A 22669-nucleotide genomic window follows, 5' to 3' on the forward strand; every position below is an offset into this window, starting at 1 on the left:
AACACAACAATTGACAATCTGCACTGTCTCCTTAAATTGCAATATTGGAAAAGTTGGACAATATGTTGCCGTAAACCATCATTTAAAAGCAGACTTTATAAGCACAGGAAGGAAGCAAATAAATTCAGTGAAAATTAAGTTTAGAGACGGGTGGTTAATGATATATATGTGCAATAAAACTGTCTGTACAAACCAGATGGGTCCATGGCAACCATTTTTGATATTGTCCACCACCGAAGCAGGAGCCACCTCCTTGCACAGGAAGTGGTGTGCATCCACGGTCAGCCTGAAGTAACCGTCGACGAGGGCTGCAAAGGCCTGAGCCTCAGCCCGAGAAGCCATACGCAGCTCCTGATAATAGACAGTGAGAGAGAGAGAGAGAGCGCGAGAGAGAGTGAGAGACAGAGGGAGAGAGAGTGAGAGGGAGTGAGAGAGAGAGAGAGAGTGTGAGAGAGAGAGAGAGAGTGAGGGAGAGAGAGAAAGAAAGAGAAAGAGAAAGAGAGAATTATCACTTAATGAGCAGTGATGTATTACAAAGATAGAAATCCATTTCCATGACAAAGCATCATTAGTCATCCCCATTAGTCACGGCTAAAAGCATGTAGAGAGAGTAAGGTTTGCTTCAAGATCAGGCTTATATTACACTAATTTAACCTTTGGTCACGTTTACAGAATGAAAACGAGGACAGTGGAAGAACAAGCAGATTATGACTGTACTAAAGAATTATGTGTTTGTGTTTGCTTTGACCTGCAGGTGTTACATCTTTGCGGGAACAAAGACAAAGGCATTTTGTACGTTAAACCCTTTTTAAACTAAATCTTTTAAGACCTAAACTATTTGTAAACAAAACTCAGGTGTTAATACATTCAGGCTTCAGACATGTTTTAGGTACTTACAAAGAGAGAGCTGTACAAACTAATTCATAATAATGGTTTATTAATAATAACAAAGATCACATATCAGATTCCTTTTTAACCAGTTGAACCAGTTTCTATTTCAGCTAAACTCAGAACAGGCTGGTTCTGTGTCAGACTGAGAGGGCAGAACAAACACCTAGCTGTGGGAGTGTCACACACCTGGGGGAGGGGTTACTTCCCCTTGTGATGTCATGAAGGGAAAATCTCCAATCGGCCTGTTTGAGCTAACTTTTTGTGAAAAGTGGAGCAGGCACAAATCCAGAGAGGATTGACTTTTCTCATCATTGTGGGGTCTGTAGGCAGGGTCGGGCCTCATGTGAGTGTTAGAAAAACCATGGCACAGTGCACAATATGTGACCTTTAAAGTAAATATAATTAGTTCCTAGATTCTGTCTTGGTGTGATCCTGACCTACTATGAAGTCACAAACAAGGGTCGTAAATTAAATTACAGCTTGAGCAGCTGAATGTCAATCTTTTGATTGTCACATTTGTTCGTCCGTCTCACCATCCTCTTGTTGTCCTGTCTGAAGATGGTGACTGTGACGTCTTTGATGACAGTGTGGGTGATCTCGTGGAAGTCGCAGAACACCTCCCAGCCTTCATTTTCTTTTGCCTCTTTCTTCTGCTTGACGACGCGGCTCAAGGTTATCTGCAAATGTAAGATGGGGAACGTAGATGTTAAATCAATTTAACAGTAAGCTTCTTCTGTGCTGCATTTGATATACATGATAAAACACAACAAAAGGAGAATTAGTACTTTTGCACGTCATTTCTAAAAACACATTCCTAATAATCAGTAGGAACTTGATTTTTTTAAATATTTTGTGTGTGTTATTAAGTTCTTAACTTTGGGTCAATTTTCATTAGAAACATGTAATTTAACTGTGATGATTTCACCCTGGCTGTTGAAGCAGATATGACATATGACAACAGAGGGATGGTGTCTAGTCTAGCGGACATAATGGCATCTTGTAACTACTTTAACCTATCCAGGAAGAGAGGGAGAGAAGCCAGGATAAGAGCTTAGCTCACCAAGCTTGGACCTAGGGTGATCTACTTCCCAGCCTTTCTCCTGATTACTGTTGACTGTGTGGCTGCAGGACAGAATGGCTATAATTGGACTCATGCTGACCCGGTATTGGGAATACAGAAACTATTGTGTCCTCGGCTCACAAAGACCAGACCCGACTCAAAACACAACATCCTGGATTGAACTCAACAGCGAGGGAAAGCAGGCTCTGAATGTAACACTGATGATGCTCTGTGCTTAAATATGGTCAATGTTGTAATGTTGTGTTTTTTTCATTTCTTTGACCTCTGTAGAAAAGCTTTGTAGATAGCAGCAAACTTCCAGGCAGCTGTTTGTTGCTGCTAGTACTGTATGTCTACAAACAGTAAAAACTAGAAGTGATCATCCGCTCAGACACTGAGAGCACACACTCACTGTAGGGGTCTTCTTCTTCCAGGAAATGCCAGTGGTACCAGTAACCCGGACCACTGTGTCATAGCTCGCCTCCAGGTTCTGACTTGGGCTCTGCTCTTGACTCTGGTTGTAGTAACCTAGAAACAGCAAACCAAAAAAAATAGATGACGACACAGTGGCTACAAATAAGGTCAACATATGAGAATGCTCCCAAAAAGATGTGTGTTATGTTATTTGAATGGCAATATTGTTTCTATACATAATGACAAGACTCATTTACAGCATCTTCTTGAGGGACATTACCTTTTACCTTTTGGGCATTTTAGAAACATTTGAACTGTTTTACGTAAGTGTGTTTATTTATTGCAGTTTTGTACTCGCTTAATCATCTTAGTACATTTCAGACTGATTTCAGCAGTCTTCTATTATCTGTCTCCTGTTTTTCTTTTTGATTTAATGTCTGTTTTCTAATTATTTCTGTAATGACTCGATGTCATTGTAAATGAGGGTTTGCCCCTCAATGATCTTTCAAAAAGGACCAATCGAAATTCTGTGTTACTCTGGTATCAGTGAGTTACTGTGATATGTAGCATCTTTTGTCTTTCGCTTTTGGTTTTCACCATCTGCGCACCAGGATACAGGTGGTTTTAGATGTAAACAAAGTTCAAACTGTGGGTATAAGACACACCAGCTTCACTGCCTGTACACATAACAAACTCTTTTCTGATTTAAATGTTGTAGTTGGACTGTAAGAAATAACAAAGTTTCTGTTTAGTGACATAAGATAGTGTGGCAACTATATTTTTTGTCATCATTCCGACTCACTGTCATTATATTAATGATTAATTTCAGCAATCTTTGTGTTCATAAGAGATCATCTCTGCAGACAGTAGAGTCAAATTGTTTTTCGGTGGCCGGCTAAGAAACCAAAGTAAAAGTTTTTTAATCATGAATTCATGTTTTTCTCGTTAAACTGCATTAAAAATTTAACCCCACGCAGAGCTTGCAGGTTTAATATTTCCCCCCTGATATCACCATAGTAACCTCCATTGCTCAGCTCTCCATCCTGCGTCACACTGAGTGTGACCGGCTCGATCAACTCGCTGCCCAGGCCGCTGGTCAGACCCTCCAGTGTAGCCAGGTACTTGATCTTCAGGTCGTACGGCGTGATGTTACTGTCCTTGATGGTGCGACGGTTGAACTCGCTGAGAAACTTCTTAAAGACGTTGTTGATGCGGATACGCGTCAGGACATTGCGCTGCTTGATGTTGCGATTGAGAGACTCTGGGATGAAACGTTTGTAGCTGGTGAACAGAGAAGACAAGAAGGAATTATAAAAACACATTTTTTAGTATTTACTTTCTACACTCATTGTAAATCCTTTTTAGACAAGAAAACTTCCCAGGAATAAAGTTTACTTGAGATACTTCCTGTGGTATGTACAGCGGATTTTGTATCTTCTGAGTCTTAAAGACTTTATATGTGATTTTTCACACTTAAATATAATATAAATCAAGTATATCCTCTGAAAATAACTCTGTGAGTCATGACTGTCTACAATGGGTGTAACACCCGAGTCCCACTGTCTGTGATGTTTTCAGAGTTTTCAGAGTCCTATCTTCAGTTTGTTTACATCGTCGGGACGGCCGGCTGACTCCTCCCCTCGTGTATAAAAGTTGTTTAATTGAGGGACTAGAGAAAAGAAGAATAACATACTGTACTCACTGCTTAACATTGTTTCTAGATCACGCTCATTTCAGGTAAATTTACATGCAGTGTGAAGATACGAGCATAATAAAGATCGCTAGCATTAGCATGCTAACACAACAATGCACCGCAAGTTGTTTTGGTTTCATGTTGGTGCTCAAGGGCGACATCTGCTGGATCAAAAAAACGCATATAAAGCCTTTAAAGGTTTGAATGTGGGAAGGATTATTAAATGATAGACTCATGGGCTGAGGTGTAGATAAAAATGGGGAAAAAAGAATGAAAAGATTTTCTATAAACACGTTCATTCTATGTATAATTAGAAAAAGAGACTGATGTATTACATTTTCCCACAGGGGACACAAACCAAATGTTCCTCACTGAAGCTTAAAGATCCACATAAACAGTCTGATGAAGCCACACCTCTCAGATACATACCTCTCTATAAAATCTACTTTTAATACACATGAAATAATGTGTGTAGGTTTGTGTGTGTTTTACCTGATTTCATGGGAAGCAGTGGACAGGGGCATATCCAAGCGGTTGGCATAGTGTGTGATGGCGAGCACAGCCATGCCCAAACACTCATTTTCAATCTCATGTTGCTCTGCTTCTGACTGGGCGATCCTAAGCGGAACAACACCTTTCTGAAAGTCATGCTGGCCCTGCGCAATGAACATATTTATATTAGAACTCTAAAGAAAAGAGGCATACATAACACATGTGAAAATAGACACCAAAGAAAGTACTGTGATCAGATAAGACCGTACAATTTTGTCAAGATAGGGTTACAAAATTTACAGGAAATACAGTTGGAATTCTTAAAATGTAAAACTGATGCAATGAAGTTGTTACTTGAAGTTTAGAAACATCAACTGACATCCAACGCTCTGAATTACACCCACGGGTATGCTATCTAGTGTTGAACTTCAAGCTGCACTTCCTGCTATTGTTACATTTCCTTCCAGCAGCTGTTGATGTTTTGAAACTCGACAGTGAGCTGTGCTGATGAGTGAGCTTTTTTATTTAGAATTTGTTTTTCAAAATGATTTCAAAGAAACAAATCATAAACATACATGGAAATGTTTTTGTCTTGAGTCAGATCTTTAGATGATCTTACCGGATATGTTGGGGGTCAGTGTATCTTTTGGTCATTCAATTTTCCTTTCAGAAACGGGTATTAAAAAAAAAAAAAAAAAAAAAAAAGGTGGATTTGGGATTTTCGTTTTAAAAATACAAAAATTAAAATTGAAATACAAGGCGTTTTTCTTTTCCATGGTCAAAAAGGGATGAGGGAAATTGAAAAAATGATTCGATTTTCATTTTCTATTTCATGTAACAAAAAAATAAAATCACTAGAAAACAGATACGGAAAAAAGCCTGTTTTTTGTATTCTTAGATGTACAAAAAACGTGAGATCACATATGTGTAAAATGATTTTGATGACACCACCTCTGCTGGGTGAAGTTATTGAATATCTTTGTAGCATCTTTTTCTGTGTTGTAATTTGCAGACGGTCCCTGCGTATCCGAGCACCAGCCGGCTACATGCAGAGGCCAATGGAAGTTCCCCAGCGTGGGGGAGGACGGCTCATTTTGAGGAAAATACGATTGTAGCTCGCAGTCCACCTTGCTGTGATTGCAGAGAGGTGTCGGTTTTGTTAAAGCAATGTTCAGCTGATGAGTTATTGATCCGGGAAAGCCGAATCTGTGAATATCTTTCTAACTTTACTTTAAGAGTTGGGCGACTATTAGGCTAGCAACCTTCCCGAAACCACGGACATGCTCCCAAGCAAAAGCTTCACCCACGTTCACCGCACTCCTAATTTATCCCCGCACAACGAACCCGTGGGGTGGGGCTTTTATGCCCTGTCAGACACAGGCCCAAGTGCCCTCGATTGGACCATCCAACTCCTCTACTAGAACTAGGGACAGAATCAATTAGTAAGATCTTGACTAAAGGCAGTGACCGTCACAGACTCACTCTTTTATTGTTTCGGAAAACGGCGTACTGCTCCATGTCCATGTGTCACAGTAGATTACACCGCCATAGCGCACTAGCCTTCTGTTTCTTCTACACAGCACCGTCCTCATTGCCTTGTGAATGACAAGATCCGGTCTCAGAATATGAAAAAACAGGCCTTTTTTTAGTTTCTGTTTTCTAGTGATTTTATTTTTTGTTATATGAATTATTTTTTATTTTAAATATCCGTTTCTGAAAGGAAAATCGAATGACCAAAAGATACACTGACCGTTGTGCAACTCCGAGAGGCATGTCTCAAATCCTCACAACAATAAACAGGAATTGTATTATTATTTTTTTTCCTACCTGGGCAAACAGGTAGTCCAGAGAGGCTTCGTCCAGTAGGGGGGTTCCTTCTGGTGTTTTCTGTGGGCTCAGTCCTCCTTTGAGTTTGCTGATGCAGTGTCTCCAAACTGGGGACTCTCCTTCAGTGGTGCCATGCCAGTTTCTGAAATAAAACCTGACAACAGACAAGAGAGCAGCAGACGTGTTAAGACGTGTTAAAACAGAATGGAATGCGGGGTTACAGCTTTGTATAACAGTCACAATAAACAGTGCTTGTGCCCAGTGAACTCAAGAAACCCATCTTTTTTCTTGAATGGTCCCTTTTACATGTCACATGTCCAGGGTCTCGCTCCTAGGATGTAAAATGACTGCTTGAAGCAAGGAGAAGTCTACATCGCTTCTAAAATAAAAAAGATAAGCTTTGAGTTGAGCCTTTAGCCAAAGGGGTGCCTGTCATCAACACGATAACAAATAAGAGGAACTGGACTTTGGATATTGTGTGTTGAAATGCAAAAAGAAACCAAAGGAAGAGAAGATATAACCGTGAAATCATGAAGTTTACAACATCCGTCTGAATCGTATGAGCTCTGCTTATGCCAGTGTTCTCTTCTACTGCCATCTTTTACGCTTGGCAGTGTTAGGCAACACCTATGTTTTTGACTTTTAGGTATTGACACATTTTCCTGTTTTCTCTGAAGTGAAGCCATTTTTCAGCTAGTCTGTGTTTCAGAGGAAATACATCATCCCTTCTGTCCACAGACAGCTGTCTAGAACCTCTATAGATTAGATCACACTGAAACTAGTCATCCATATCCGCAGAACATTTCAAAGTTATTTAGTAAACGGCAATGGATAAAGATCCTTCATATAGTGCAACTTCCCCTAACCTTTGACCCTGAGACAGACCACCAATATTGAGTCCTTATATGGTGGACACAAGGCACTCAAACGATGTATCCAGCACAGTTATTGGCGTGCTGACTAAAGTCTTCAGCTAAAAAAAAAAACCCCAGCTGTTTTACATAAAGGCCGACAGAGCCACTAGCACGACAGTTGACTCATATCCATGTTTTTTGTTTTGTAACATTCTTAATGACCTTATGTAAATCACTCAATAAAAGCATGTGTTGTTCATGTTTAACATTTGTTTATGTTAAAAACTTGACCACAATACGCTGCTTGTTTATCAGACTGCGCTGCAGTACTCAGCAGGCTGCAGCAAACAAAACAAAAATGCACACACATACACACACACACACACACCACAGTCAGGCTCTACATGCACTCGCTTTTGTTTCACTTGTTTCTCTTAAAGCGTTGAGAAAGAGGAAGTGCAATCGACACCGCAGAAGTTCTCTACCTCTTTGATTAAAATGCCGCATAACTTCTAGAATAGATTCTCTGTAGAGGGACGGGTGTGAATATGGTGATTTTTCCTCATAAAAACTAACTATCTTTTCCAGGCTTGTCATAGCTCAAATAAAAGCCTCTATTTCTTTAAAGCATGGATACAATGAACACTTCAGTCTGATTCTTTAGTCAAGCATTGACTTCACTTCACTTCACTCTTCCCTTCGCTGTAGATCTGCAATGACTCACTGCCTAGGTCTGAGTTTGAATACAGCCAGAAGTTACAGGTCTTTCTCCGGCTAAACTGCAATCCTTCATCTTTGGCTGAATTCCAAACAATATTTGAGATATATTTAGCTGTTTTTTGTTCCCTTTACGCCAAACTGAGAATCAAGATCTAAAAAACCTCTTGGGAAGTCAGAGAAGGAATGTGTCCCAGCTTGCCAAGCCACTCAAAACCATATGCCATTTTCATGATCTCACATGAAGAGAGCCACAGTACTGCTGCTTCACAACAGACATGCTGCACATTATCCAGCAGATTGTTTTCTCTTCATTCCTTCGGTTTTATGGTGTTGTGTAATTAAGCACAATGCATTTCTTCATACTCCAGTTTCCTGCCTAAAACATTCCTGACAAGACTGTACAAGACAACACTGACAAGTATGTATCTGTGATGTCTTTCAGTAATAGTAGTAGTAGTAAAAATGATACAAATCTTTATTGTAGCACATTTACTACACACAACCTTTTTTATGAATTTTAGTATTCTTAAACTGTTTTTTAAATGTGTAAATAATCATGTGTCACCACTGTTATCTGAATTAGCCATTAGGCGTCAGAGCTCTGGTAGGGCAGTCACATGAGCCTCCATCAGCGGTGATCTTGTCCCAACGTACAAGACATCTTTTGGCCAGTCTGCTTTCTCAGCAAAGGGGGCAAAACTTTGGTCTATAAAGTCTATTATTATTAGTATTATTACTGACAGGTTACAAAAGTGCAGTTATGAATGTGACTCACTTCACATCCCAAATGGGGAAAGTGTGTTGCTTTTGGATTAGCCAGCTTCTAGTCGTATGTTTAACATCAACATTGCTAATATGTCTTCAAGCGTTGCAATAGAGCTCCCTTCACTTCACTTCCCTAAGGGCCAAACTTCTGAAGAAAGTAGAATAGTGTTCTTCTTGCCAGCATGGAGCTCAGAGTCATTCCTCCGAATGCCAGATAGTGAAGCACAATTTAATCTTATGCGATATCGAGGTGTTTTTTCAGTGCTTCTTGGATACACGTTCTTGTTGGTTTTTTATCCAGGTGATAGCATCTAGTTGGGCAAAGAACTTCACAAACTGGTTTGTGGTTGAAATGTGAGACAATGACACTTGTGAAATGTGACACAATGACACTGCCATGTTTAAAATCACCTCTTTATCACCCAGACTAAATTCCAAACGGTCGTCTATATTTTCCCATTTAGTGTTCCAACAAAAGAAGGCCTGAAGCATCCTTATGTAAGATTGTTTATAACAACATGAAGGAGCAGCTTTTCTCTATCAAAACAGTCAACACATTTCAACCACTTCATCCCACTTCTCATTCCTGGATCATTTCTAAGAGCCCCTGATCCAAAGATGATAACAGTACTGTAAATATACTGGTCAATCTAAGGTCATCTTCAGGCCAAGAACCCTCAACAACCGGCCACCTCAATCCCAGCGGCACACAAATCTGCATGTCAAACCGCTGTGCCAAGTTACCATCACTAATGACATGAAGGTGACACACAAATCTGACTGATTCACTCAAGGAAGAAACTTCCAATGAAACACTTTATGATGTATCAAATTCAGTTTCTTACTTAAAAGTTTTGGCTCAAATAACCCCAGGTGAAAAAACTACACCATCATATGTGTGATCACAATGGAGGTCACAATGCAAGTGCATCCTATCTGCTATATAATGGTAGGCAGTCATGGGATTCTTCTTCTTCTTTTTTTTTTTTTTGACATGATCCAAACAGCCTTATTGTGTCTGAACTGTGGCAGCGACAACATCAACTTCAGATGGAGTCTGCAGGCTTGTTCTCTGAGGCAAACGGTTCGTTTGGTGTTATTTAATCCTCTCCTCAAAAAGTAATCACCTAGATCCTCAACATCAGTGTTTCTCAAAGGGTGGTACGTGTACCCCTAGGGGTACATGGGAGTACTGCCAGGGGTACGTGACAATTGTTGTTAAAAAAAAGTTGCACCACAACAAACAAATATAATGATTTCTAGGAAAATCCATGCACTGATTAAAGACAAATTAATTAACAGCATATGTTCTCTATTCAACATAAAAAAGGGAACTATTTCCAACGTGAGGATATGAATGTATGAAGACCACATGCATCGATTTATTCACGTTCTTTTCCCAAATTATTTCCTGAAAAATGTTCTTGGCAGGAAAAGGGGGTACTTGGCTGAAAGAAATTCTGAAAGGGGGTACACAGACCAAAAAAGGTTGAGAACCCCTGCTCTACATCTAGATCCTTTACTGAGAAATGTATTCCAGTAGCAACAGTCTGGACAGGGTTTCCTTTTCCTAAGGTGGGCCATCAATTTGCTTATCTTCAAGACTACACTGGTTTTTGTAAGTGGTTCAATAAGCAAAAACATATTAAAGATTATTTTCCAAGAAAAATAAAAAGCATAGTCTGTAGTGATGTCGTTCTTACCTCATGCGATAGTGCAACTTGAGACTGGTATCATCTGTGATCTTGAACTCGTAGTTGGGGGGATACCACATGTCATCTGTCTCATTGTACATGGCGAAGAGGTTATGGCACAGGGGAGAGATTGCTGAGAAGGGAAAAATAAAAATATATTAATAATCAACCTAATTGTCTGTTTGATTGTGACAGATAAGTGTAGATTTTATACTCTCCAGTTAATGTAACACATTCAAAAATAACTTCCCAATAGAACACCCTTAATGTCCGGCGTTAAGTAGGTAAAATATTGAGTAGCAGAGCAGGGGATTTCTGAATTTGCAGACTAGCCAACCTCTCCATCACTCACAGCATTGCTTGGCAGCCTCCACACAGAGCTCCTCAGCGGTGTAGCAGCCTTTGAAGAACTCCAGCTGGTGCACCTCAGGTGAGTAGAAGTGAATCTCCAGGCCCCAAGTGGAAGTAGGAGCAGAGGAGAACTGGGCTTTCCTACTGGACCTCCTCATCTTCCCACACAGTTGCCTGCCTAACTCCATTACCCACAGGGTTGGCATTCAGACACTGGGAGAGGAGGAAAGACACAGGCGAATTGTAAGTTGTCATTAATATATATTCACATGTACACACATTCAACTTTTGCGTATAATGCAATTCATGATAAAAGACACAGAGGGAAGATTAATACATGGAAATTGAGGAAAATACCTAAATCATTTTTTTTTTACCCACAACTTACTGTATCTTGATTTAGGTTATAATGTATTTTTTGAAGTTTGTTTACTGTTTCAAAGCAACAAAAAAATAAAAAAATAAAGCGAACAAATATTACATCAGACACTGCTCTCACATACTTTTAGGGTCAGTCACATAATAAAAAAAACGTCCTATACCTTGTTCAAGCAACAATTGCTATCCAGCAGCATTAAAGACAGAAATCTACAAATCATTGCATATTGTGTTTTGGAAATCAAGCAAGAGCTTTGACATGTTAAACTCAATAAGCATACTTGTATCAGCCTGTCCCACCCTTGTTTTATTGAAGAGTTATCTATTTCTGAGGAAATGGGCAACCACTGTGAGTCAATCAAGTGTGTGTGTAATATATATTTATTACCATGACCTCTCTTTTTATGATGGTCACATTATTACATTTATATAATTGTATTTTCTTTCCATTAATGTTTATATACATATACATTTTTTTTTCTCTAAATAATTTTTCATTTATTTATTTATATGTTTGTTTGTTTTCTCGCTACTCCCCCACTAAGTTCCGCTGCCACGAACACATTCACACCTTTCTAACACACTACCTGAACATAAAAATCATTGCTTGACATCTCATTTAAATGTATTTGTCTGTATTGTTGCTCTGTATCTTTGCTTATGTTTTGCTATTTTGTCAGTTTTATTTATTTATTTTTTTGCCTTTTTTTTAATTTGTTCTCGCTTTAGTTGTCATGTCTGTATATTCTTGTTTAACTTTGTTCACCTTATCACCAATAAAAAAAAAAAGTGTGTGTGTGTGTGGTACAGTAAGGCAAAAGTAATGCTTGTGCAATGAGCTCAGCAAATGGCAGCAGAAACCCTGAGCTCAATAATCATTCACCTGATGACTCATTAATACTGCGGAGAGCCCTGACACAGACAAGCCCACAGACACCGTGTTGTCTCACTAAAAGCGCAGATGAAATTATGTCAAGCCTCTCAACACAGCTGATGACAGATCACTGCTGCGTAGGGGGCTGCGGGGAGTTTGGGCCTCAGCAGAAGCAGCATGTTGGCGGTAGCAGCAGTGAGACCTTCATCTGCGTTTACTCTGTGGAGTGACAGCACTGCTTTGCACACTTTGGTGTGTTGACAGTGAGTGTAGCTAAATAGGCACTTAAGTTGATAAGTGTATTTAATAAATGTAAAGCCCTAAAAGAGCACTTCAAGTCACAGGGGTTGAGTAAGAATGATACATGATCTGTGTGGAGAGTTGTATTGATTTAAATGCATGGTCCAGGCCGGGTGTTGACCTTCAGCTGCGACATCCCCAGTTTCTCTTCCCGCCTGAGCGAGGACTTGATTTGCTGCAGTTTGTTCCCCATCTCTCTCCTCTTATTTCCTCTCATCTTTCTACTTTCCAGAACAATGCTTTCGGAATCATGAAGCCTGCATACCACACAGTTAACCCCTCCTTACCTTACTTTCAGAAACTGCTCAGTATAGCCGTTTTCACATATGCACGCCGGATAATATCTAGATATTTACAGGAGGACTTCTCTGGAGATTGTCCCGACCTAGCCGTTCACATGTGCTCCTCACAGCGGGAGACTTTCCCTGTCAGGGAGGGGGGATCGGGGGATTTCCTGAGGTACGACGTGACGTAAATAAACAACGCGGAAGTAGCGGCCATAGCAACAGAGTCCGCTAGACGACGCTATAATGAGAATATTTGTCTTTATATCAATGCTATGTGTAATCCAATGGAATGACAACATCCAGAAAAGAGAGGAGAACAACATACTGAGGAACAGAAAACAGAATGCAGACGTTTAATTAGAGCACGGAGATCGTAGTGGTCGCGTGCAGACACTTTATGCAGTCACTATATAAACGTGATTCTCTTTCTTTTGGCTCGAATGGAAATCTCTGGAGTATATTCTGCCGCGTTCAGACATCAGCTCACTCGGACTTTCTGCCGATAAAATACTAGGGGTCTGGAGGAGAAACTCCGGGTAAAGTCGGCGCGAAAAATGCGTCTGTTTGCGTTCACACATAGTCTAAAGAACCTCCGGGTAGACAAATCTCCAGAGTTTTTCAGGAGATTTCCGTATGTGTGAAAAGGGTTTATGTTAGGGCAAAAACTAGCAACTTTTAATAATTAATCTGCCGATTAACTACAATAAAGATTTAATTGTTTCTTTTTTGAAATATACAAAATTTTACAAAGAAAGCTCTAACATTCATGAATGATGTCTTCAAATATATATATTTTTTTGGTCCATGAAACAGTCCAAAATACAAATACTCATCATTTACAGTGATAAATGGTGAAGAGAAGCACACAAAAAATCCCTGCATTTCACGCAATTAATTGGTTTATTTCGATTAACTCATCCAGACTTTCTGTCTCCTCTTGTGTGTTAAGATCATTACAACTGCTGAAACCACCGTTTGAAGTTCAATGAACTCCTCGTGTTTCACACTCGATACAAATATAAATACTGCAGACCACAAAAGCTAAAAAAGAAACTATCCACTTCATCCTCTTTTTTTTAATAATCTGATACGGAAAGAGCCAATTCGACATGATTATTACGTTGTAAGCAGAGGCAACACCCTGTCGAACGTTCTCTCTTTATTCATCACTTCTTGCTTAAAGCTGAATTTCTTGAGAAGAGATTTTCAGTGAGTCATCCCTCTGCCTCTTCAGCATGTTAGTTAATCAGTCAGTGTTTCAATTTTCCCTTCTTCTTCCTCTTTCCAAATTCAACAGGAGCACCACTATGTTTCTTGTAGATGTCATTTTTTTAACCTCAGTTCAAAGTTATACGTTTGGTGTTGTTTATTAGACAATGTATCTTTAAAATGTGAATAAAAAGGTCATGGTAAAACTACTTGGGAAAAAAACAGTTTGAGATAAGAAGCAGTGATCGGACATCAGTTCTACTTAAAGGTTTCAGTGTTGCCGTCCTTTGTCTGCTTCAGATTTATTCATTTATTTTTATGGGTAGTTTTCCCTTTACCCCTTGGTGACGTCACTCTACTTTGTCTTGTTAAGGAAGTACAATTATTAAAATGACAGGGACTTTTTATTTCTAGTTTTTTTTTTTTTTTACAAGGACTGGAACAGCTGATAATGAACATTAATAAATAAATAAAAAGATAAATTAACAACCCCCTCTTATTTAATGCAGGACTTTCCATGAGCAATCAGACGACTGGTCTCTTTATAACAACCTGCTTCTTTTTTTGTTGTCGAGCCAATTAAATAGTTTTGATTAAAATGCTGTGACTCGCTTTTCCTTTACATTTTAGAGACAGGCGGCTCCGTTTCAAATCAATGTCAGTGTAAGGATGTCTGTCTGTCTGTGTGTGTGTGTGTGTGTGTGTGTGTGTGTGTGTGTGTGTGTGTGTGTGTGTGTGTGTGTGTGTGTGTGTGTGTGTCGACCCCACCCCTCAGTGTGTCTGTGTGCAGAGGCTCAGCTGAGGGGACACTTATCGTTTGACTTTAGTTGTTGTTTTTATGGTTTTATTCCAATTTCGCACTTTGAGATTCCCTTCAAATGTAAAGTGTGTATGTCATAAAATGTGTGTAACCTGTATTATTGTTATTATAGTAACGACGATCTACTTCAGAAATCACCAGAAATTCGGGCGGAACAATGTGACGCATGCACGATAAAGTGTTCCTTTCACACTCAGGCAATGTAGGTGCTTGATGATTAAGCACGAGCTGATCGAGACATGAGATGATCAGATTCTTTTTTTTTAAACCAGACTGTAAACATGTTAATTTCTGCAGAAAAAAAAGCCATTTCTGAATGGGTGTGTATGTGACTTCCAGGGCTTCTGCAGCCAGCCTCTAGTGGACACTCGAGGAACTGCAGGATTTTGCATTTTGGTATCAGACGCTTCATGTTTCAAGGTTGCCGCTTGGTCCACATGCATGTGTCTGGATATCCTACTCTTAAGTTAATATTCAGCACCCTGATGTGTTTTGTCTCAGTAAAATAATGATCTTACTTTAACACATCAGCGTTTTACTGGGTGATAGAAAAACTCCAACGTACCACTAGATGCATCTCAGAGCTCATTGTAAACTATGACATAGGCTTTTAATAGCCTTATTAACTGGTAAGATCAAAGTATAATCATAAGAGTTCATATGCTACCATCAGAGATCCCATGTTACTTAAACTGTCTGGGGAGTGTATTGAAAATGGCATACTGTATTTCCAAAGTGTCTCAACTTAAAATAAAGGGATTTAAAAAAATGTTTCCTTGGAGCATAAATATAAAACTAATCCTCTTATTAATCTCTAGTTGTACATTTTATCTTTATCTTTCATGTCATTTCTTTAGTTTTTGCACAAAATAATAAAATCGGTATGGATACTGCTATCGATAAAATCCTATTGATACCCCTCCCTAACCAGGTGTTGACAGACAACTTAGACAGTTGTGTTGGGGGAAATGAAGTCTCAATAAAATAATTTTAAAAATGCCTAAATTTTTCTGTAAAATGAAATAAAATACTGAAATAGGGGGGGGCTGGTGGCCTAGTGGTTAGTTTGCGTGCCCCGTGTTCAAAGCCTGTTTCCCTTGAAGCTGACGGCCTGGGTTCGAATCCAACCTGGCACCTCTCCCCGGATGAGTTAATCGTGTCATCTTTTTACAAGTTTAAGTGTGATTTTTTAAAATAATGCACGTTGTCATTAAGACCCTATAATAGAACTCATAAATCTATAATGTTTATAGAGGTTGCTTGTTTGGACGGACTGGACCTCTTTCTTATGTATCAAGTGTTTGTGCTATTAAACATGCATTTAATGAATACTGTGGACGATTAAGAATTTATACACTATGGGTTGGGCGACTCAAAACCACAAGAACTGAATTTCCCCTTGCAGTTGCTTGCCTCGAACGGCCAGTTTTGTTTACCACTGACCTCGACCGTCGCCAAAACAGAGGCATAAAAACACAAAGTAAATAGTAAACCCACACGTATGAGCTCTTTTGCATCTCTTGCATCAATTTGGATTCTGTTTGTCTTTCAAGCTAATAAAAACTGACCACCAGCAGCATGAGGACAAAAAAATGAAGTTGAAGTAGAGCAAGCCTCTTTATCTCCACCACATCATTTTCCTACAACTACAGAAGTTTCAAAATCTACTTTTCACAGTAAAATACTTTCAGTGAAGACATTTGTGTATGACATGGTGTTTGTTTGTTTTCCCATGAAGTGAAGAGCAACAGACAATGCCCATTTGATTACAAAACCCTGTAACAAATAAAGGTTATGATATGTTTACAGAACAAGGCTACAGACGGGCTGTGAGACGGGACAAAAAGAACTGACAGCTCTATTGTCCAGGAAGATGAACATGTCCTGCAGACAGAACGTTGCTCATATACAAAACAATCACATATCACAAATGTGCTGAACCTTCAGCTGATTTCTGTAAGTGACTGTACCCATGACAAACTCAAACAGTCCTGTAAATCATTACATTCTCTTCAATTATGTTTTCTTTTTATCGTGATGGTTGATGATTCAGAAACGGACAATTTACCTTTATCATCAAAAAACTCTTGCTTCCTTATTCCTCAATCTGTTTTAAAAAAGGCACTTTGGCCATGCCTCACAAAGCTGAGAACATCTTCATAACAATCACGTTTAACCAAAAACAGTGCTTAAAGGTTAACCTTTCAAATGAAAATGATGTACAAGACCACAGAGAAGAACTGAGATACTCACATCTTTTGACAATCGAGTCATTAAATCCCTCATTTCTCATCCAAGATGACTCAACACTTTTTAAATTACAATTTAAATCTTTATCAAAAGACAATGCTTACCCTTTAAAAAAAGCTGCTGTTACTAAAGAACCAAATATTGGCACCAACACAAAGTGCTGTAGCCAATCAGGGCTGACAAATATAAAGTGTATCGTGTTTATGTTATAAAACGTTTTTTAAGCCTTCGTATCTGCTCTGCTGTTAAAGTAGAAATGTTGTTCATCCAGTGAATAAAAGTGCAGCTTCACTTCTGATTGAATAGATAATAAACTGGCACATAGCTGCATCTAGAGACAGAGGTAAGGCTTTTATCTTTGTTTACTTCCAGACACCAGGGGAGTATTTGGACACCATCAAGGTACTTTATCTCCATCTGGTATTTTTGTATTTTTCATTGAGGTTTTTTGAGCAGCACAGACTGTTCCCAACAGAGCACAAGTATGTTTTAATACTCATCATTATTATTTATTTTAAACACTTTTTTTGTATGTGTCAATCTTCTCCTTAAATGTATGTTTTGCCCACCATTTTTGATCAGTTAGTGTTTTCCTGACATGTCTCAGCATTCATAAATCATTTAGTGCACTTTCCAGCAAGGAATATTTCTGGATCTGTTTTTTTGAAGATTCAGCAGCCATGCAAGTATATAAATGTATATTTTACAGTTTGCCTTGTTTAGTGGTTATGGGTATGTCTATCAGTCGGTCAAAGATAGGTCACACATTCACTCAAAAGCTGGAACTATTTTATAGGATGTTCATTAATCAGATTCGACTGTTATGATGAAGTGAAACTAAAGAAAGAACGAATAAAGGGATTTTTCTTTCAGGGGATCAAACAGTCTTGATCTTCCTTTTGGGTTCTTTTTATTTTTCAGGATTTAAAGAGAAAAAAACAACAAATACATTATTTTGTAGTTTAATTTAAAACTATAAACTACAAAAAAAAGTAATTAAACATTAAATGTTACCTTAACAACATTTCAATGACAGAATGTTTAAACTAATTTGTGGCTAATCTTCTTAATCCACAGTTGAATATGCAACTGAATCTTAACAAGTTAGAATACGGGGAAGGAAAACTACACCCTTTAATCACGATAAGCAGGATAGTTGTTCAAAAACTATTCTTTTGTTTGGCTTCATCAAACATGCTGTGGTATGTCTTACTTTCCAGAAGCCATTCAAACCAACATGCTCGGATTGAAAACAAGTGGGTGGGTAATAAGCTGTCACAGACATAACGTCACATCGGCTTCATACGAACTTTAATAAAGGTCAAATAAATTATAACCTGGTGCTTTTTTCTGGTCTATTTTTTCTAATAAATCCCCAAAAAATCAAACTACTAAGTGTTTGACTTTGATCCCAATAGCGTCGATCTCAAAAGCCAGACTTTATAATGCATTATTAAAATTGAAAAGTAATTTAGATTAAGAACATTTCAAACTTAACATCAATGTTTCTTTTTTTAATTGGTCGATGCAGATGTAGAAAAGTATTAAATCTTTGCCTTTTGACATCCAGGAAGTCAGTAAAATGTACTTTATAAATACTGCTTTAAATAAAAAATAGTGTACAGAAATTAAATAATTATGAAACAAGCATTTAAAATGACAGAAACAACTGAAAACAAAAGTAAACGGTGTGCTTGCAATGTGTAGACCAGTTACCTGAACACCTGTCTAAACTAACAGGTACATTTTTTACTCATCTATTCAAGAGGCAACAGACTAGGAAAAAAACTAGATAGGAATGTGGGTAGACCATAGCTTACTTGGAATCACATTTCATACCATCTAAATGTTACAATAGTATTAGTAATAGTAATAGTACTAATCACAAGGAGACACTTTTGTCCAAATCGACATACATCAGAGAGAAAGTACAGCACAAGGAAGGATCTAGAGAGGAGGAAACAATGTCAGCAAACAGCTTTTCACCGAAGTTAAATTCCTTCTGTGTGTGTAAGCATACCTGGCCCAGATGATTGTTAAAATATATCATCATTAACAACATCAACAGCTGCTCTTAAGAGTTCTGATCAGCATCAAAAAACCATCCAAAATATCCTCATCACCAAAATCATCAATACCATCATCGACCTTCATGTCCAAAGTGACGTAAATGCAAATCAAATGTTGTTCAATGTGCAGAGTCTGATATTTCAGGTTTCTCTCAAGGGAATATGCTTTGTGAGAACACGTACTTTTATTGTTTGACTTTCGTTGATTGGAGGAACCGAGTGTGTAAGTGTGTGGGTGTGTGGGTGTGTGGGTGTGTGTGTGTGTGTGTGTGTGTGTGTGTGTGGACGGTTTTGAGTTCAGGAGGAGGAAGAACCTACTTTTGACAACCTCAAATGTGTGAAGCCACTTACCTTTTTAATGTCAGGATCACAAAATAGAGAAAATCACATTTAAACAGTCCAAATTGACATTTTTATCTTTAGAGATAATTAAAAAAAAAAAAAGATATTGTTGATACCTCCCACTTTAACAAAGTCAGGCACATTTTCATATTTTACAGGACAAAAATCCAGTGTTTTTTTTAATCATAAGATCAAGTTATCAATTATGTCCATATGATATGATAACTGATTAACTCGTGGTTAATGGCCCAAGATAAGTTTCGGTTTTATTTTATACCATATTAAGCTAAATTGAACTCTGAAATTGAAGGTCTGGCTATTTCATGAGGGGGATTTCACTTCTTCACTTTCACTATGAACAGACTGTGAATAACACAGTTGGGTTTTATGAGAAAACATACAAACAAAATCCCATCACATACGACCAAATACTGTGTTAAACTCTGTATTTTGATTATATAAGATTATATAAAACTTTATTGTACAATAAGTAGGCCCTTGTTTTGTGATGGGGATTGCATCATTTCATTTACTCCCAAGTCCCCATGTTCTCTGTTAATTCCCACGTTAACTGTTATTGAGGTTTAATTTAACCTGTATCCTACTAAATCAGTCTTTTATTATCTATGCTGTGCAAATTAACGCAACCTGAGTGTCTATAGCTGACATGCACAAAGTGGACTAACCCTCACATTGGGTTGACATTAGCTTGTTAGCCTGCTAACTTAAATGGTCACAAACATTAAAGCTTGATACGTTCCCGACTTGACAACGATTGGAAAACAGGACAAATAGGTGGACACGTAAAACAGACAAGAAGACAGACTTGTTTTTTTTATCCCGAAATGTACAAATTAAACAGAAATAGTTATCAACTCACCTCGACAGCGTAGCCAGACAGCTGGCAGATAACTTCCGTTTCGGTTAGTACATAATACGCTTCAACCAAGTTGGAGCTCGTCTCTTATGGGTTGTTTTTTTTTCGCCAGAGGCCCTCAAGAAAATATCCAGTATCCAATGGGAATAAAAAAATATGTAAAAGTAAATTCCAAGGAAGTCGTTTTGTCGTCGGTGTAGCTCTTAACGGAGTTGTTGCAGTCCACCTCTGTTCTTGCTAACCCTTCCTGTCAAGTGACAACCCCTTTCCCGAAATCAACGCAGTGTCTTTCTTCTCAAGGCGGCCGCTGATTGGCTCCTGAGCCCGTCACTCACAATGACGTCACAACCCCTTTGTCGTTAAATGGCTGTAGAGAAAATAATAAGATATATATTAAAATGGATATATATTTCGTGCGCGCAAGTTAACATATTGTTTGCAAACGTTATTATTTTAAGATAATTATTTTGAGCGCATAAGATATTAACTGTTTTTTTTTTAATTATTCTGGTTTGTTTTTTGTTTTTTTAATTAGGACTTCAGGGGCTCCGTATTTTAGATATCAGCCTAATTAAACGTGACTTGGACCAGCGATGAAGCTTCATTAGTGAAAATGGAGAAGAAACTAAATGACTTTCCTGCACTTTATTGACAAAATAAAGAATAATTTTCACTAATTTAATTCAAATAATTCAATAATTTGGATATGCTGCATAGGCTATAATTCAATTTACTGTGAATTAAATTGTATTTTTAAGGGGATTGCCTTGATCTGAAGGTGTGTGCAAAAAGTACATATGGAAATATTGAAATAACAGAAATAGAAAACCTACACTTTATAAACATTTAGTCGTGGTAACTTAAGTTTCATTTGAAAATGTGATAACTTTATATTTTGTGTTTGTGTCATCTGAACTAATGTGATTTTTTTTTTACATTATGTCATTATAGACATAATACAATAATTTTAAACAACATAGACAGTTAAAACAAAGTCAACAGTCATGTTGTGACTGAACAGAAGGAAACTGCTGATAAAAGCCTATCCTAATACATTCTTTATTAAGCTACCAGCTTCCAGAAGTGAAAAGAAAACAGTAACAGATACATCCTTCGCACTGATAAGCCTCAAAAATAACTTTATACAGCTTTTTAAAAGCCTTTTCTAAATAAAAAAACTCTTTCATATTATGCAAAAAAATAATTTTGGAAAACCTTTGAGTGTCTGTTTGCCCTACAACTTGTATTGCCTCTTAGGGTTAACAAATAAAGACTTTCTCAAATGCTGTTTCCATGTTCAAGAATGATCATTTTGTTTTAGCTTTTCTCACCGACATGTTTGACCTAGAAAGATCATTTGGGAGCTCAGAAGAAAATGACATTTCTTAGATAAATAAACTTCTGCAGAGAATGGCTGAGAGGTATGACAGAAATCAAACAATGAAATGTTTCTGTGATGACATTGATGTTATCAACAGCTGTTGACAATATTGAAGGGTGAAGACTTGTTTTTTTGGCAGGGGTTGGGATTAACCATGTATCATATTAATTGTTAAAAGTTAAAGAAAAAAGGGAAACTCATTGGCTTTGAAATATTATATAGTTTGTTTCTTTTAAGTTTTGTTTTTCACCTCAAAGCTCAGCTGACTTTTCTAACTCTTCTCCGTCATTTAAAAATCCAGAATATAAGAATCCAGAATATATATTTTTAATCTCCTGGGCAAAGGATATGTCTTACTCTTATCTGGAGAGTCAATTATACCCATATTGGACAACGAATGACCTCAATGATTGTTGGGATTTCACAGAGAAATTGTACTTTACATTTCCATCATTTTAGTATCAAACTCTACTCATATTTTCTGTTCAGTCAAACATCCAAATATGGTAACAATATGCAGACTCAGACCCTATTCTTGAGTAAAGATGGTGTTAGATTAAACAAAGTGTCAGATGGCCGAAGAGGGCAATGAAATGTCACCTGATAAGACATAATGACCGGAGGAAAAAGTTACAGACGCTCACTCTTGTTGGAAATATTGTATTAAAGAAGGTTATAATTCAGTCAGCACATAAACATTAGGAAATTAAGTTGTTAAAAAATACATCATGACAGCGTCGCATGGTTACCTGAGGGATACCGAGTGCAGAGTTCTTCCTGCATTATCAGGGCTTGTTAAGCTCTTTTTAGAATTATAATATAATGTCTTTGATGAATACATACAAAAAGATTATCTTTATGATTGTGCTTTAAATATTTACAGCACGCAGTCAAAGCCTATTCCCGTAATGACCAGTGCAAGGGTCCCCACCTCTTGAAGATTTGCACCACTGTCCTTTTGGATGTTTAGTGGAAACTCTGTGCCCATATCCTTAATGTGCTTTCCACATCCTTAATCAAATATGAAGAGCTTCTGTAGAAAGGTCACAGCCGTCTCTGCTGTCATGTGTAACAAAGGGAGGAATCGGGAATCTTGAGAATAACAACAATGTGACCTTGAA

At 38.0% G+C, this 22669-nt stretch overlaps 1 protein-coding gene across 1 annotated transcript in view; it reads right to left on the reverse strand.

The window, feature by feature from the left end:
• Positions 1 to 20416, reverse strand: part of jak1 (Janus kinase 1) — a 38166-nt gene extending 17750 nt beyond the window's left edge. Inside the window, exons 1-9 of the mRNA XM_061034958.1 lie at positions 20171 to 20416; positions 10763 to 10974; positions 10420 to 10543; positions 6378 to 6531; positions 4551 to 4714; positions 3378 to 3646; positions 2364 to 2479; positions 1425 to 1568; positions 194 to 351 (exon numbers count right to left, since the gene is read on the reverse strand). Of these exons, the coding sequence (XP_060890941.1) occupies positions 194 to 351; positions 1425 to 1568; positions 2364 to 2479; positions 3378 to 3646; positions 4551 to 4714; positions 6378 to 6531; positions 10420 to 10543; positions 10763 to 10967 (1334 nt within the window). The 5' untranslated portion in view covers positions 10968 to 10974; positions 20171 to 20416. The remainder of the gene's footprint in view (positions 1 to 193; positions 352 to 1424; positions 1569 to 2363; positions 2480 to 3377; positions 3647 to 4550; positions 4715 to 6377; positions 6532 to 10419; positions 10544 to 10762; positions 10975 to 20170) is intronic.
• Positions 20417 to 22669: the final 2253 nt, after the last annotated feature.

Source organism: Labrus mixtus, chromosome 3 (assembly GCF_963584025.1).
Source record: "Labrus mixtus chromosome 3, fLabMix1.1, whole genome shotgun sequence".
In the NCBI taxonomy this organism is placed as follows: domain Eukaryota; kingdom Metazoa; phylum Chordata; class Actinopteri; order Labriformes; family Labridae; genus Labrus; species Labrus mixtus.